This window comes from Aphelocoma coerulescens, chromosome 2, assembly GCF_041296385.1.
Source record: "Aphelocoma coerulescens isolate FSJ_1873_10779 chromosome 2, UR_Acoe_1.0, whole genome shotgun sequence".
NCBI lineage: Eukaryota > Metazoa > Chordata > Aves > Passeriformes > Corvidae > Aphelocoma > Aphelocoma coerulescens.
In genome coordinates, this window is record NC_091015.1 from 36,022,063 (window position 1) to 36,040,593 (window position 18,531).

Below are 18,531 nucleotides of genomic sequence, written 5' to 3' on the forward strand. Positions count from 1 at the left end.
GAGGCACCCATGTTTTCTCAGAGATCAAAACTTTAGTTTCATTTAGAGTAGAACCTTTAAAGGAAAAAAATAAGATGCCTTAGCTTATCTGCCTTAGACACCCATAAAAGGCATCAAGTTTTTAGCCACTTGTAAAAGTGCTAATAAAGTTGTTAGGTAATCTATGCACTTAACATGAATATTTAGCTGTAAACCAACACCTTTTCTCATAGAGTTAAACACAGGTTTTATTACAATAGATTTTGTGAAAAAATGTATACATCTTAGGTACTATCTGTGACAGAGACCATGTCTTTCATAAATTTAAAGTCTAATATTTTTTCTAATTGATTTATTGTCATGAAGCCACTCCTACGAAGTAACTCTGTTGGTCATTTGATGGATGAATCCAATCAGTAAAGCAGATGAAAAAGATTTAATTGCCTGTGGCTAATGCTGGCACTAACAGCTGTAATGACACCCAACGAATCTTGAAACATAACATTTATTTGAACAGCTTTGTTACCTGGACAAGGGAGAGTACAGGTTTCCTCAAGTATTATCTTCTTATCACCATCTATAATAGGCTCTATTTCTCCACAGAATTCCTCATCTACTACTTTGCCAACATCTTCAGTGGATCCATCATAAACCACACAGGAAATGTTCCTCACTCGTGTTCCCTCTCCACATTGAGCATCCTACAGAAGGAGAACATACATTGATTGATACTGGACAGAAGAAAGTGCCAAAAGGCTTGATCTGAGTTACGTGTTACTCTATCTCCTATTATTTTTGCTTAAGTACTTATTCATTCCAATAAGGAGAAAAAGAAGACAAAAGAGAGAAGAGAGGGTTCATTTCTTCTGAAACAAACAAAAAAACCCCAACCCAAAATTTCTGGTCACTGTCACTTGTTTCTTAAATTATGGAACTAATTATGCCTTTGAATTGGAAGCACAGCAGTATATCAAGTGAAGATATCTTCTAATAATGTGAATATTTCTGCTGATATTCTTTTACAATAGAAGGATTTAAATTATTAGCAAAGGTGCTGCTCAGGTACCAAAGTTTACATTTATACTTTGAATATCTGTAGGACACTGTTGTATCCATTGACAAATATAAAATCTAAGAAAAACCCTACTCTTTAGTTTTTGTATAAGAGAGGTGGAAGCAAATTGTTTACAGTGTTGTGAAGGAGGTATCTGGGCATATCACAAATATGCCTGGATCCACATGTCCCATAACTTCAAAGTCCCATATGGTTTTTACCTCAACTTTGCACGCAGACCATTGACCATACTGCCATCGATAACAAGGTTTTACTGGACAGGGTTTGAATTGCTCCATCTGAGAAGGACAAGGCCTCCCATCACCCTGAAATGGCTGATTTATGGTCCTTCTTCTGATCATTTTTCCTGTAACAAAACCCAGCAATAAAAGTAACAACAAATTGATTTATTCCTCAAGATGGTTCTATTTTGCTGAAAAGTGTTGTATTTGAATAAAGTAATTTTTTCCAGATTTGACAAACTGGATCGTAAAGCAGATCTGTTGGCTCTTGTCTGTTATTATTATTGTCTGTGGGTTCATAATTTCCAAGTCAGAAACTTTATATTCTGTCATTTGTTTGTAGTGTAAGAAGAGCAGGAGAATGTCTGATTAGGATTGTTCCTTTAACAGCAAACGAAAGCAGTAATTTCCTAGTTCAGAGCCTGAAGAAAAATATTCTTTATTAATGTGACAACATGTTTGTGGCATTTCAGTGGAGATTCCTGCTCTTTATCTGGAGTTTGCTGCTAGAAGAGGCCAACATGTTCTGTTCATCCCTAAGTTAACACAGAAACATGTCCCATAATTGTCTGATTCTGTCAAACAAGGACTTGCAATTTTCTGTCACTGTCTGTTGGAAAACATTATATGCAGATTTTGCAGGAAATGGAGGATTCTTCACTTAGGCCCCAAAAAAATTAAAATACAATAGGCTTATCTAACAATTATCTCCTCCTCAACAATGAGTGGTATGCTACCCACTGAGATACAGGTTCTATTTCAAATACTGATATAGCCTGGAAGAGGAAGACATTTTTAGCCTTTTAGCAATTCTCTCTCCTTTCATCTTGCAGTGGACATTAGACCACTGTGCTTCATTACAGAGAGTTCATGTGATATAACTGATAATTTCCTTCTGTGTCAGAAAGATTGGTCAAATGGCTGCTCTAGAGTTGTCACCTCACAAAGGTTTCCACAAAATCAACACAGCTGTGGTATTTTCATATATTTATAGATAAATATAAGAGCCAAGTCTGAAAAAAGATGTATTTATTTAAATTTGTATAGTGAAGCTTATAATAAACTAAGGCATTACACAGATTTACCTATATAACACCTGATGTTAGCCAGCCAAAAGAATTAATTTTAATTCCACGTTTCAATCTCATGCATTTTCAGTTGAGTACTCTAATGATAATGACACTAATCTTTTGCTGAGAGCAAGCTACACAAGCTACCATGTATAAGCAGAACAATATCAGTCTCTCAGACAGCTGTGCTCACTGCAGACAGCTAGAAAGATATTTGCCAAATGGAGCCTCATCATTCTTGAATTCACAGCTGCTCCAACTGATATGTTACAGGAGGAAAAAAGATTTTCTTGAAAAGTACTGGAGGAAAAACTCCAAACAACAGCAAAGAGCACGCTTACACACAAAATTCTTCCTCAGCTAGATGGCTATTTGCATGGGTTCACAAAACCTGTTAAGATTTGTGGTCATTGGATTTATTATATGGCTATAACTTGTCTAAAAAGACAAGTTACTTCCAACTTGTTTTTGGAACAATTTTAGTTTTCTAAACTCACCACTAATAATGAAACCTAGGAGAAAATCCCTCCCTACTCTTCCTCTCCCCACCAGATGAAAAATAAATGTTCAAATCCATGTTTACTTCTGTCTCAATATATTATTCATCGTATTTCACTTTTTTCCTGGAATCAGAAAATATTTGGACCAAATTCCCATTATTTTCAGTGAGCACAGTCTCACTCAATCTTTTTATTTCCATAAATAAAGCTGATTTACATATCTGCAACTCTCCCTATCTAGCTACATTTTTTAGTTCTGCAAAGAGAGGTATCATCACTTTTATTAAAGAAAAAAAAAAGAGAACTCAGTCTTTAAAATATGCCAAAGGTATGTACTGACCTGTAAGGCCACAAGTTTGAGAGCACTCAGACCAGGTGGACCAGTCAGAGAGCTGACAGTTCACAGGACATTCCACCACGCAGGACATATTCATTTGCCATGTCTTTTCCAAACCAAGCTGAAAGAAAATGTTAAATGGTCAGCCCACAACTCCAGGCCTGTACCATCAGTGTACAAAAAAGTACAGGTAAAAAAGTAATTAGGACATTTAAAATTCTCATAAATGCATATACTGATCTTTATATACATGCATAAATACTATTTTCATCAATCATTTTCTAAACTAGAACCTATAAATGGAGGGCTTCAACTCTACAGTATTACTTTTTACAATAGGTGAAGGCCAAAATAATTTAAGAAGTATTTTGAAAGAAGAGTGCAAAAATACTGAACAGCTGTTAATAAGTGAATTTAAGTGGTACTAGAAGCCACGTTCCAAACTAGCAAAAGGAGAAAGATGAACATGTATTGGATAGTCAGAAGATGTAGCAGATGCTAAAAGTTTACAGGAGCTTAAGAGAGAATGAACAAGTTGATGGAAAAGAAGTCTGAAGGTTTAAACACACAGAAACCCCACCAGGCAAATGCAGCCCAAGAGCTGAAAACAGGTGGAGGCTGTGAAAGGAGTAGATGGAAACTCTTCTATACCTGTGCTTCTTACTCTTCCTTAGGCATCTGCTTATGCCTCTCTTGCTTTCTTCCTAATGTGCTGTATAAGTACATGATTATTCTATTCTATTCTATTCTATTCTATTCTATTCTATTCTATTCTATTCTATTCTATTCTATATATTAAGCTCCATGCAAAGATATTGACATGACATTGACAATGTCTTGTCCAAAAAAAAAATATACCTTTGCATTTTTTTCTGAAAAAAATTGCAAAAACCAGAATCCTCTAAAATCCATAAAGTAAAAGCTCCAGTTGCTGGAGGAGTATGTGAGAAAGGGACAGAGAAAATAATCAGTATAGGAGAAAGTTTCACAAAGGATGTCTGGACTTCAGGGGGTTCTCTTGAAAGCTGTTTATTGCATAGGTGAAGTTACAGCATTTCAGGGAGTGGGTATCCAGAGCCAGCCCTACAGCTGCCAGCTCCAGCTGTAGGCATACCTGAAGCCGCTTTCTGTTCAATTTACAAAGCATTTTATACTTTGCAGAGTATCTTAATACATAACAACCAATAAGCACTATACACAATACCTTTACATTTGCCTATAGCCTATCATAACTACTACCATCACCATATTATAGTCATTATTATCCAATCACAAGAGTAAGTAAGTTACAATTTAAGCTTACAATGGAAAATTCTCAGACCTCTCTTCTTCCTACATCAACATTTCTTGTTTGCCTGCCATATCTCTCTTTTTGGTAAAGACATGTTTTCTATTTACTTATGTTCTTCTTGAGACTTATTTACTTGGTGAAAAACATGTCTTTGTTTGTAGTCCCATACCTTTGTCCTAATCATAAAAATCTCCTTCCAACTCATCTCTAACCTTTGCCTTCTCAGTTATTCAGTGATCAGTGTTTCAGCAAAACATCTTTTACTCTATATCAAAACTTGCTTCCATTTCTACCTCATCCTCAGTTTCTACATTCAGAGATCTTTCTGCCAAGCCTACATACCTGTGAAACTTTCTTACCAAACTTTCATCCTCTCCAGCAAATCAGACTCAAGTTTTCCTGAAAATTAATTCTGTACTCAGTTCTTCCCCAGGTATGATTCAGCCTAACGCCATGCCCCAGGGAAGCAGGAGTTTTATAATCAAACTCAGCACATGGCACAATGACTACATGATCCTTTGGTCTGATCTTGGACAGCCATTTCTATGTTCTTATAAACTACCACACTCCAGATTTTCTCCATTCATGGAAGGAAAGAGATACTCTCACAAAAACACATGAGAATATATGATGCAAGATGAAACACAACTGATGGCAAAAAGATTAGTGTAACAATAATAACACCTGCATCCTGCACAGCTGAGTTAAAAGGGTAGGTCAGTTACAGGGTGTATGATATAAAATGTGATGGAAAACCAACCCTGCCAATATGAACAGATCTACAGCTTTCCAGCACAAAGGACTGTCCTCCTCACTGGACCTCACCAGCAGACCTTGATCATCATTAAGGCCTTTCAGAATCCTAGGCAGTTGTGAATACCTTTAACTAGAAAAAATCCCCACATAGTTGTTTTGTTTTGTTTTGTTTTTTAAAAAGCAAACTAGACATTTCAAAACCTATTAATTTTAATGACTGGAAAGGGTAATGATATAAAGCCAGCAGTTAAGACTTTAAAAAGGAGATAAACCCACTATTTCCTACTAACACAAGCATAGAGCAATAATTAGGCACAACGTTAACACGTGCTCCATAAACTACCATAAGTACTGAAAACGTCTCCTTCTGATAGACTCACCAAGTTTTAAATTTGCATTTGCAGTACCATTTATTGAGACAAATGAGGATTTAGACCTCTGTTCTCTTTTATACATCAAAGAGTGAGTTCTTGGCTTTTCTCAGTGGTTCACCGTAGCCTTGAATATACAGCTATCACACACAGACAACACCTGAAACCTTTGGATAATCTGGAATTTGGATTATTAGGAAGCTAGAGAGCCCTCTTTGAAGTCCATATTTGGGTCAAACCTCCTGAGCAAAGGATTTAAAGCCTGCTGAATTGATTCCTGCCAATTACAGAAATATGACTTCCCTCTTACAAGACTGGATTTCTCAGCTGGACTTCAGCAGCTCAAGAGGGAAAAGCCCAAAAAAGATATTAACAGTGAAGAGGAGAAAGCTGAAGGCCATTACCCACAGTGATCTCCTGTTTGCATATCTTAGACACTGAAGTGCTGCTTAAATAGATCTGGGGAACAACTGACAGGCTGCAATTTGACAGTATTCAAGTATTCCTTTCTCATCCCTCTCCTTCCTTGAACTGATGAACCACAATTCAACTTGAAGAGCTTAGAAAATATTTGAAAAGGTGTTCAGTAGCTCCCTTACCCTAAAGCCTTTGTTCTGGATGAGCTGTGGTTTCTGACTCAACAATGGCAAGTACTGAAAGCTACCCCTGTGCGCGCTGTGCTCCTGGGCACACATGTCAGGGGCAGCAGGCTGCCAGACCAGCATGCTCTTTAAATCCTGTGATCCACAAGAAGTATCTGTATTTGTTTATAGGAATGTTTGGCACCAAAGATTAAACCCTGCTGCTGGAGGTTAATCATGTAATCTGACAAGCAGACTATTCACCAATAAACCAGCAAAATCCACTTTTTAATGCAGACACGACTGCTGGTTTCTAGGCTTTTCTCATCTTTAATTAAAGGCAAATGAATGAAAATAATTCTATAAATAGGAGTATGACCAGGATCAACTTGCTTTAGGTGCTTTGATTTTCAAAAATTTAAAGAAAAAAAGAGAAGTCAAGTTCCTGTGATAAGTAGAAAACAAGTAATCCAGTATTACTGTGCCTTGAGAGTTTGAAGAGAACTACATTAACATAACCAGGACTCAGAAATAAGCTCTATAAATTGATTTATCTTGGAAGTAATCAGGATGACTGGCTACCTTCTTTAGCTGATTGACTCAAATAAACACAAAATCATATGGATGCATGCAGAAATCAGAACACTGGTACTCAGATGGAATGTTAGTATTTAACTATGCTGATGCTCATACCTGGAGATGGTGATAGACAAAATTCAGCATGAAGGGTTTTTTTATATATGGATTTATTATTTTCTTGAACCACATATTATACAGAAACTCAGAATTTGCAATTATGTGTCTCAATTTCTTAGGGATTAGTGTAGGTTTTTCTACTATGATCTCTCTTCTTTGCATGTAATAATAAGAAACAGAAGCCAGTAAATGTACCTACACATAAATTAAGCAAATCTTTATTCATACATCTAGTACAAAGTTTTATGATAGCCTAGTGAAAATTCATTAGCTAGGTCATTACAAAATTATTTCATATTACTCCTATTCATTAACTTTTCCAACCACATGTACCTTATTTTGAATTTCACTTAATGTTTCTGCACTGCCCTTGTAATGCAAAAACACAGCAGAAACCCCCTCCCTGAAGGATCATTAGTAAGAAGTGTATAGTATGTATTCATATTTTGATAATTTCTTGAATACTCTCTCATGACCTGGAAGGTCACAGAGCTGGCTTTCACATCTTTAGAGTCTTAACAGAAGGGTCTGTTAAGATCTGAACAGCTTGCCTTCCCTGTTAATCAGGTTAACAGGTTTTACTCCTCAGTTATTGGATCAGCCTTTGACCTCATTGGACTTCTGCTTACACATCCATAATTCAACAAATAGTCTTAACAGTGTGACTAGGGAGCGGATCAGAGCTTTCTATAAGAAGATGTATCTCTATATGGTCTAGCAAATCAAAAGGGCAAATAGGAATGTAGCACGGTGGCTGTTGATAAATCCAGGACCCCACTGCAGAGATGCCTGTTGGCCAGTCATTTACAGCAAGTAGCTTTTGAGATATTATATTCTTGCTCTAATTATTTTCTGAGTAATAAACTTTCATTTCTTAAATGCAGGAAAACTCCAGAGGTTTTCTGAAATGAGATTCCAGTGTAAAATGTAATCAGTTCTAAATGTTGTTTTAAATCTTTGCTTAACAGAAATGATTTCTTGGATTTATAGTAGAAGAAATCTATTTTCCTGTAAAATCAAATAATTTTTTTTTTCTGTTGAAATATTTATATGGATGGATATTTTACATCAGCCTCTCAAAAATGACAGAAATGGCAGGCCTTTTTTTTCTTTTTCTTGACACATTAAAACATTATAATAATAATGTATTAATGCATTGCTTTATTAACTTCACAGAAACTTGATGGTAGGTAGTTATATCCTGAGTTTTTTCTTGAGACATAATTTTTGTGGATGCCCCATCCCTGGAAGTGTTCAAGGTAAGGTTGGAGGGGGCTTTCAGCATCCTGCTATACTGAAGGGTGACCCTGCCCACAGAAGGGGGTTTGATATTTAAGGTGATGATCTTTAAGATCCCTTCCAACCCAAACCATTTTATGATTCTATGAAATTATTAGATTTGATTATAAACCCAAGAACTATGTAGGACATGGGACAGAAGTAAGTCTCATCTGAAATTCTCAAAGCCTTTGATAAGAACTTATTGATTCAGCAATCCAGGATGTCGGAGGAGACTGGAGAAGTTTAAGTAGCTCAGATACACAATTACAAAACTATAGTCCAAAGTAAAGGATGAGTTTCCTGACTCTCCACTTCTGATGAGGCTCTTTTCTATGGGCACATCCTGAAGAGCAGCTAGTTGTGAGAAGGGTCCTGCAGAAAAGCTGTTGGTGCCAAAACTGCTGTGGAGGCCTTTCCACCTTTGTCCCCCATTGCAAGTAATTTTATTTCTAATGTCATGGTGGTGGGGGAATGGCAGTAGAAACAAGTGCAGTTACTTTCCATCAGAAATGCATGTAGGATTGCCCTTAATGTAGTACTGGTGTTGTCTTCATGTTTTTGTTCTTACTACAATGTCCATGCTACTGAAAGCTTTAAGACTGACACAAAATTTCAGGAAACCAGTGCTGTCAAATTGGAGGTTAGTTTGAATATTTGCAAAACGGCTCTTTCAAAACTTAAGGGCTCCTGTCTGCTAGCTAGTTCTCCATATATGCTCCTACTTAATATTACATTCATATTGCACATTTTTTCACACTAGCTTGGGTATCTTTTGCATCACACAGCTGGATAAAAGAAGTTAACATTCAGCCCAGCTGCAGAATGATACTTGAGAAATATTTTCCAACACATTGAGTAAATGATTGATACTGGCAGGTGTCCAAGACTCCATGCAGAAGTTGCATCAAATTAGAATTATGATTAGTATTCTGATTGAGATTTATTCCCTTTATTCTACTTTATTAATTATTGTTTCTAAGTAATTTCCTTCAGGACATAAAAATTAGCATATGTTCACAGAGGCACTTAAAGGTAACCAAAAGAAATAGTATAAAAATCAGTTGATGGCTCAGTTCATTTCAGAGGTACTTAACAATCCATGAATAGTGTTGCAAAACATCTGGTAAAGATGCCATACAGCTCAGTTGGCTCATTATTAATTAGCACCATTAGAAGGGAGCTTACTCAGAGGTACCCACTCACCTCTTCACAGTATTTCAGGTCAACCGATTTGCCATCACTGCGAACACAGTCGAGCATCCGTGTTTTGATACCACTGCCACAGACAGCCTTCTCACTGAGCTGACACGTGCTCCAGTCTGCAAAGGAGGAATTCATTAGCCTTGCAGACTTTCAGATAAAATTCATAATGATCCAGTCTCCCACCTAATTCTAAAGGCCTAAAATAATCCTTACAAGCAAATTTTACACATGCAAAGGCTCACAGAGCCCAGCTGCTACACCTTTTCGTGAAACAGTGACCTTTACTGCAAATAGTCAATGCCACGGTACCTTCCTGAAAAGTTCCTATTTGGTTTTGTCTGTATGGACTTTGAGTAAATCACAAAATGATATGAGAAATACTTTTCCTGGAGTTACAGCATGCCCATTTCACCTGCAAATTCTCTATGTAATATATTATCTGGATCAAATGGCCTGAGTCAGTTTTCAGTACCAGTTCCACAGCTGCCTCTGGGTAAGAACAGAAAGCAGAAAAATCCATACTGTAAGGTCAATGGAAGTGAACTGTAAGATGCAATACCAGGCTGTCACTAGAGCATAATAACACAAATACCTGTCACGTTGTAGTCATAGTGGTAGCAGTTCTTGTTCAAAGTGCAGGCTTCTGTCTCGGAGGCAGCAGGACAAGGCTTTCCATCATCTGGTTGTCTTAGGGATTCAGCTGACCTTTCACGGACACAACTTCCATTGCATGGCTTGAAAGTAAGGTTGGAAAAAGCTTAGACATTTTGGCACCCTGATACCTTTTTATGCAGCATTACAACAACCTTTCAAGCAATCCCTTCACAAAACACAAATTAAAAATAACAGGTTCATGCTACTGTATAAGAGAAACCCTTTCCTTGTTATTTCAGAGACAATTTAGTCTGCTCTTTCACCTTGGTACCACCCAAAGGGAAATATCTTTAACCTGGTAACACCTCTCTATTTTCCCAACTAGTGCATATTTCAGTGCTAGTGCTTTGGAACTATTCCACTCATAAAGAGGATGCTCACTTTCCAAATGCTATAATGTAGTGCACCAAAGCCTCAATACTGAGACAATTCTATTTTTTAAGTTTTTTTGACATTTCTTTTTAAAATTGCTGTCAGGAAGGAAGGGAAGAGGAGACCCAAAATTACCTTTCTATGCTCAGTCTTGATCTACAAACTTTACTTGTACCAGGATAGTGACATTTTTAGTTCAGTGACGGTATCACTAAGGAGAGGCTCAGAGCTAGGCTCAAAGACAGATTCAAAAGCCACTGCCAAAGCTATTCCACCACACGGAAGGCCCCCCACACTGGGAAGGGTGGCGATTGGGAACATTTTAGTCTGTGTTCTGGAGCAATATAGCTTAATGGAAAATACTGTCACACTTTAATTTCAGCCAATGGAAAACAGCCCTAAAGATGACACTACATATAGATACTTACATGTGTAATCAGTTCAACATCTTTGGAAAACACATAATACATACACTTCTAAAGTATCCTCCCAAAACTATAAATGTGACACTTCAGTATACTTCTTACCAAAGAACACTGAGACCATGATCCCCACTCAGACATAACACAGTCCTCTGGACATGGCAACGTGCATTTTCTAGCACCAAGTGGCATCTCTTCAGGATCACACAGATAGTCTTCTACTGTGTCAGAAGGACCATCCACAGTGTTTAGCATGCACCTGGAAAAAGAGAACTGCACATAAACTGCATTTGCCTTGGATTTTGTATGGTATGTGTTCTACAGTAATCTGAGGCAGTTTAACATTTTATCAGCACATAGAAATAAGTACTGATCTATGAATATCCAAGAAAAGCTGAAAAGCCAAAAATAATCCTTGTTTTTACAGACAACAGCCACATAAAGGCATGCACGTAATTTAGACAGCCCCTACCAGTGATTTGCTGAGAGCCCCTGGGCAGGTGATTTGCTTGACATTAGCTTACCTCTAAGCCAGAATAAAGCAAATCATCTATAGTTTAGATTTATTTTATGCATACTTCAGCTGATAACTTTAAATCCAGCACTACTGAAATTTCAAAAATTTTATATTCTTAGTATTAATCCTTAATTTAAATAGATGCCTTTTAATTACCAATGGATTAAATTAGGAATCAAGGTCTATATCTATAACCAGTAGACAGAGTTGTATTGCACTCTCTGAATCTATTCTATCAGCCAGGGTCCAGGTCTGAACTCAACACCAGGCATAACATAGAATTATGTCAAATTAAGTACAGCCAAAACTGAAAGTGAAGGTTCTTAAAAGTGAAGGAAGAGCAATATTGTTTTACCTGACTTTCCTTGTTTGCACACCTTCTCCACAATTCTCTTTTAAGTCCACATTGGTCACCTTGCAGACACTCCAGGGCTCAGTAACCCATATGTACTGGCTGCAGTCACTGTGGCAGGGAACCACCTCATACACCTGGAATACACATTTAGTGTCAGTTTTGGTGCACACAAGTAAGATAAACATGCAAAAGTGATCATACAAAAAAAGACTTAATGCTCTTTTTGGTAACAATAACAAATAAGAACTTGCTGATTTAGACACCATAGTAATAAAACAGATAAAATACTTGACAGAAAACTATTGATATAGCAAAAAGACAGAAGCTATTGAATAATGGATTCTCTGGTTTTCTCTGCCACTAAGCCCATGCTGTGCCATTTCCACTGAAAACATCAACATGACAAACATAAAGCCTGTAACTAGGGTAGCTCATGAGTATAACTTTTTAAAAAATGTTGTTAAAACTCTTCTAGCACTTTACCTCTATCCTTCACATCTCTTCTCCATGATTCCATCCCACTATTATTATATTATTATCCCAGTTATTAGTTGTGGAATTTTTGTATTTCTAAGGAGAGGTGACCTCAAGAGAAATTATACCAATATATATTGATTCACTTTATTTATTCATTGTGTACGCTTAAAATCTCTCTAATAAATTTGTGTACCAGCATTAGTATTATGTTTAGATTTGAATAAAAATTTTTAAATGGCCTGTCATATAGCAATTTCTACAGTGTTCCATGTACTGACTCAAACACACTACAAAAAAAGAGACAGACAAAATAGACACAATCAGGAAGAACATGTCAAGCTTATATCTCCATTTTAGAAACTCTTACCTGTGCCTGAAGAAAGTATTTTCATGAACCCAAAGAAAAAAAAAATAAAGAGAAAAAGTTAGAATTATGAGAGTGAAGCATAGGTATTTAAATGGCATCAATTTTGCTTTTATTATAGACAATATTCTGTTCCTCTGCAAAGCAAAAGGCATCAATTTTTTCTCTTGGATCTCCTTTGCTGTCAAAAGGTAATTTGCAAAAATTTGCCCTTGGAAGAAAACAACTTTGATAAATCACAACTGGTGGGAAGAAACTGTGTATTACCTAGTCTCTTTCCATGTTAGATAGTAGAACTGTTTTCCTTTTTTGCCTGTAATGAGCACCACACCTTCACACAGTAGGGAATCCAGTTTCCCTTAGATATGAGAAAATCCTCAGTGTTTTTGGATGACACTGGTCTTCTCTATTAATTGAAATTCTTCTAACAGCATTAAGTGGAATAAATTCAAAGGAATAAATGGAACTGGAAGTTCTCATCCTTCCAAAGTTCCTAAATCCTTCATGGAATTCTTAATTATGCAAAAATTACTTAAAGCCCATTGCCTTGAAATTATACCAGCTAATTTGACATATCATTCTACGTATCAAGTCAGCACAACTAAAACTGCTGGACAATCTAAGACTTGTCTTAAACAAGTCCTTGATTTCCTTTCAGCAACACTGCTTGCATATAAAAACAGGGCTGATGTTTTGATAGTTAACCTGCAACAAAATACCACCAATCCCAGAAAATATAATTCCTTGAATGCTAAATGTGTAGGGTCTGATATCCTATCACTATGCAGCTCATCAGCCCATGCACAAGACCACCAGCATAGCCAGCATACTTGGGCCTTCTGTGAACTACATAAACAATAAAAGACATAAAATTGGGTGGTGAAAATGCATGTTAAGGAAGGTACTGGACTCGGCTGAAAATTTGTTCTTTAGAATTTTTCTCCAGAATTTCCAAAATGAGAATAGGGAAGCCTTAATTCAGGGAAATGTCTATATGTCTGACCCTGGTTAGCATAAGAAGAAATACATAAACCCCACACACTCAACAGCTTTTGCAGTAACATAAAATTTGGATATCTTGAAAGAAAGCTAGAAGAGAACTCTATATTGCATTGCACATATTAGTGGTGTTCTCCTGATCCTACTGGCATTTTTGTAGCTATGACTGCAGGCCACAGAATTTGGGTGGTATAAGACTTGCAAACCTATCCTGCTCCTGATAAGGGGAAAAATAATGCCTGGAATCAATGAAAAGACTGATGTCCTTAATTTCTCTAACAGTCTCAGATTAGTCTCTTAATTTGAAATCATCTGATGGCCATTGACATGATTTTATATCAAACCTGACTCTGGTATTACTGCAATTATGATGTCTTTCAGCCTAATGAAGGCAGTACTGAGCAAGCTTTATCCAGTTGGAGTGTGGCTTGGGAGCCACCCTGGCATGCACGGCCCAGGAGGAAAGACACTGAGTGACACATCCAGCTTTCACTGTGCTCAGTCCTTCCTCAAATTACAGGCACACATGTCAGCCCTCAGAGACATTGAATGGCTTCTTAAGAAGGTCTTAAGCATTTTATTTCAGTGTTTCCCTAGCCTTACTTTTAGAAAGTTTTCCCAAGGCTTAACCCAAATCTGCTGGCAGCAGTGTAAGCTCTCTGCTTTTTATCCTATCCATGATGTCCATGGAAAATGGATTATTTCCTCTTTCTTTGCAGCAGCCCTTTATGTATTTACTAGCAGACTGCCAGCATTCCCCTCACATCTCCTGTTCCCTGGGCTAGACATGTTGTAGTCTTTCCCCAGGGTCATAATTCCTAGATGGCATCTTACAGCATAGTCCCTCTGTAAATCATAGTCCACGTAGTTGTGGGCACCAAAGATGCAATCTTACCTCTATGGGCCATTTGTGTGCAAATAAACATGTTACATATATATGTAATAAATATGTAACTAAACCACATATTTAATGATTGAAATGGACACTCTGAAAAGTCAGTACTTTTCCAGCTGAATGGTGGATCATATTTAGTTTAAATAATTAATTCAGAATTGGAATGACTGTGTATTTCTTTGCATGTTTCTGAAATGACAGGAAATATATTCAAAAATGAAAAATACAGACTCTGTATTCTTCAACATCCTTATATTATCTGTGGAATGTCCTTCTCATGAAAATACTATATTTCCATTTTATTTATACAATAATTATACTTTGAATCATCTACTATTATTTGGCAAGTATCATGTAACCACAAATCAAATGAGTCAAAGTACCGGCAGAGGGCAATAGTGTTGCATAAACGTGATGAACAGACCTCCAGCAAAATCACCTTTGATGCAGAAAAATACAAGCCTATTATGTACTACATGAATATTAAAGAAGGAAACAGACTTTTGTATAGACTATAATTTGCTCCTATTGAAACACGTTCCTCCTAATTTAAAGCATATTTACATGCTGACCCAAATCCAGCAACCCGCATTATAGTTTGTATTTCGTTAAAGTAGATCACAAACTTAGTTTATTAGCTGCAGTTTAACACTTATGATTTTCTAAATTAGAAATAATTACATCCCCTAAAGTAGAAAATTAGATCAACAAGCCATTTCATTTTGTGTTAGCAAAATGTCAATAGGATAATATTAAGTACATGCATTTTTATTCAAATGTAAATTGAGAGCACATTTTTAAAAAATCTTTGAATATTTACAGAAAAGACCATGTGGTTGTTTAATATGCCTCTGCAGACTAAATTAAATTCAACAGTAATATGAATATAAATCAACTTTGAAGAGCATAAGTTAATTGACAAGGAATGTTTTTCCTTTCTAAAACTCTCCAAGGAAAGAAGCTTCAGGAGTTTAACTTTGGCTAGTGCTAGACTTGGTCCCAAAGACTAAATGCTTATTAGTGGTCCAAGCATCCAAGCACTCCCAGGGTGCTCTTGGATCACATTTTATGGCTTAGTTTCACTTGAAGAGAATCCGGACTGTGTGGTCAGACTTCTCCTTATTGCAATATCAAGTACAGTTTGTGGGACAACTGGGAGACTGACTTCAGAAGTGCATTTGTGACTGGAAATGCACTGCCAGGGCAAGCATACCCAAGAAGGTCAAGGTCCAGCTTGATGAGAACCCACTAAGGGACACTGGGATGATATTGTTTGAGAGTTTTGTTTTCTGATGCAAGATAGTCAGGAAGTGACACAAAAAATCTTGCCAGTTTGAGCAACTGAAATGAGACATTTTTACCCCCTGTCACCGAATCACAGAATTAGGTTAGAAGGGACCTAAAAGATCATCTAATTCCAAGCCCCCTGCCATGGGCAGGGACCTTCCACTGGACCAGTTTGCTCAGACCCCCATCCAACCTGGCCTTGAACATTTCCAGGGATGGGGTATTCACAACTTCTATGCACAACCCATTCCAGTGCCTTACCAACCTCTGAGTGAAGAATTTCTTCCTAATATCTAATCCAAATCTACTCTCGGTTTGAAGTCATTCCCCCTTGTCCTGTCACTACACACCCCTGTGCAAAGTTTCTCTCCATCTTTCTTGGAGAATCTCTTCAGGTAAGAGATCTTCAGAAACACACTCTTCCAAATCTGCATGTTTTATTGTCTCCAATCTGCAGTTCAGAAAATAAGCAAAATTCTTGCAGATGAGGAAGTAATGAAGGTAATTCCTTTGCTGTGGAACTCTAAAACAACACATATTCCTTCTACCTCTATCTGCCTCGTATGCTATACCCTTTTTCTTCATCAACAAAAAATACAGACAAAAGGGTTATCTGAGATATGGAAAAAGGTATATCAATAATGTAAATATAAATCAAATTACCTGATTGACGTGATCTAGCTTTGGACATGGTCTTCCACCATTGTAGGGTTTTTCACGGAGCCATTTAGACCGAACCTTTACCCCACTCCCACAGGATTTACTGCAGCGAGACCAGTTGGACCACTCACTGAGCTTGCAGTCTGAGGGACATGGAATAATACAGGCTTCCTCAATATACCCTGTATGAATGGAAAAGGAAGGGAAATCTCTTCAGCATGTCAGTTTGCCATTTCTCCCTGAAGCCCTCGTCTACTTCATTTAGATTCTCCAAAGTTTGGCTTGACAGGACTGTGTGAATAGAGAGATTTCTTCATCATTAGGGCTAAATTAAATTCTGCAGAAAATTGACACATATAGCTGGAGACTGTTTTAGAACAGCAGCTGAGCATCCTCACTGCTCATCATCCCATCTGATTAGGATTCACACTCTCCAGATTTCAGCATTCAAACTTTCTGACAGCTATGGTGTAATTGACACTAACCATCTCTTGGCGGCATTGTTCTTACTCTGTATAAATGATATGTAATTTTTTAAAGGAAAAAAATGTTTAATTAAAGATACTCCACAACTGTATCAAGTAATTCAACTGTAGTTATACACCAAAAATCCAACTGAGAAGAAATGCATCTTGCCAGCCTGGAGCAAGGGAACTTAACACCTTGTGACCTTTCTAAGGCTAGAAAGAGAGAGTAGCCTGCCACGTTAATGATCTGCCGATTAACAACCATCTGCCCCCAGTAGCATACTGAATAATTACACTGAATGGAAAAGCAGATGTTTGGTTTGGATAAGTCATCGGTCCAGAGAGGTTGGAAGGGGGTATGACATGGTCTGCAGGGAGTAACATGAGGCCTCAATTCACTGAATAAGTGAAAATGTCTCTCTCAAAAGCAACATATGCCATAGCTATACAATATGTGTAATTTATTCCAATATTTAAGGGAGAAGCTATAATACATCAAATAAAAGGCTGGCCTTTATTGCATTTTTACTATAACTATATCCTGAACTCTCTTATCCCCTTTCCTCTATCAGATCTGCAAAGTACCATTAGCAAATATTCACTTTACAGATTAAAAAACTTGGTGCATTTAAAATTGTATTAAAATATTTAATTAAAATATTTAATGAAATATTGGAAGTTGGAAAATTGGCATGTACTTGGCTAAGATAATTCTCAAAAGATTGGCACAGTTTGTTAGGCTTCAAATGTTCCAATTGTTTGTCAGATATATTTACATTTTTAAATTCAAAAGCAGTCTTTTCATCAGAGCTGAACTGGTTTTAACCTATGCTTCTGAGTAAACTTGCTCTTTCTCTTCTAAAAGCAACCAATAGCAACCAATCTCAAGGTTTGTAAATAATCAAAACACTTAAGATTTTAATTCTGTATACCTATTTCTAGTTAATTTGTTGTTTTAGATAGAGTTAATTTGTTTTAATAGCTAATCTAGTTAATTTATTTTAGATATAAAGAAAAGAAAGTTTTTTAAAGACCTACAGTAGCATTCAGAGTATTTTATGGTCATATTCTGGTGATGGTTTTTACATGTATGGTTTTACTCTGTTTAGAAGTCCAGAGCACATTCTAGACTTGAGCGCCTTGAAACTACTGCTCACCAAATGTATCTTCCTTAAAATACTTATTATATATATGGAATGTTATTAGCTTGAATTACAAGCATATTTATTAAATATCTGTTGCCATTTGATCAACCAGTTCAGTGATATTATATAAAAGGGACACTGTTAGACAAAATACATTTTTGAAGATCGCATCCCTGCATATCAGAGGTGCTGACATAGATTGCCCCGCAGTAGTAGATGCAAAATTGACTACATCTCACCTTCCCTGACATCTGTGAGTCCTACAAATCTGATGCACCCTATCTCAGAGCTCTATCCTACACTGAACTTTGATTGCATAAATACCAAAGTCTGTATCTTCACCAAAAATGAACTTTCAACTGGCCCTCTCAGGTGCTATACAAAACCATGGACTCATTCAATCAGGAAGCTACTGAGGGAAAATGGAAAAAAATACCCAAAGCAAGTTAAGAAAAATAACTCCCTTCAAACAATAAATGTTTAGTGATATTTAATGTCTGATAGAACTAAGTGAAGATTTTATTGCTCTATGAAATTTCTTGTGATTCTGAAGTGC

The 18,531-nt window shown here is 36.8% G+C and overlaps 1 protein-coding gene across 7 annotated transcripts in view; it reads right to left on the minus strand.

Annotated features, from left to right (window-relative positions):
• The window catches only part of LOC138106437 (thrombospondin type-1 domain-containing protein 7A-like), a 285,545-nt gene that overhangs the window by 15,376 nt on the left and 251,638 nt on the right, over positions 1–18,531 (minus strand). For all 7 annotated transcript variants that reach the window (XM_069007028.1, XM_069007027.1, XM_069007030.1 and 4 more), the window contains 8 exons: positions 16,367–16,545; positions 11,682–11,815; positions 10,915–11,068; positions 9,954–10,095; positions 9,362–9,477; positions 3,186–3,303; positions 1,255–1,400; positions 506–680 (listed from right to left, as the gene is read on the minus strand). In XM_069007028.1, coding sequence (XP_068863129.1) covers positions 506–680; positions 1,255–1,400; positions 3,186–3,303; positions 9,362–9,477; positions 9,954–10,095; positions 10,915–11,068; positions 11,682–11,815; positions 16,367–16,545 — 1,164 coding nt within the window. The remainder of the gene's footprint in view (positions 1–505; positions 681–1,254; positions 1,401–3,185; positions 3,304–9,361; positions 9,478–9,953; positions 10,096–10,914; positions 11,069–11,681; positions 11,816–16,366; positions 16,546–18,531) is intronic.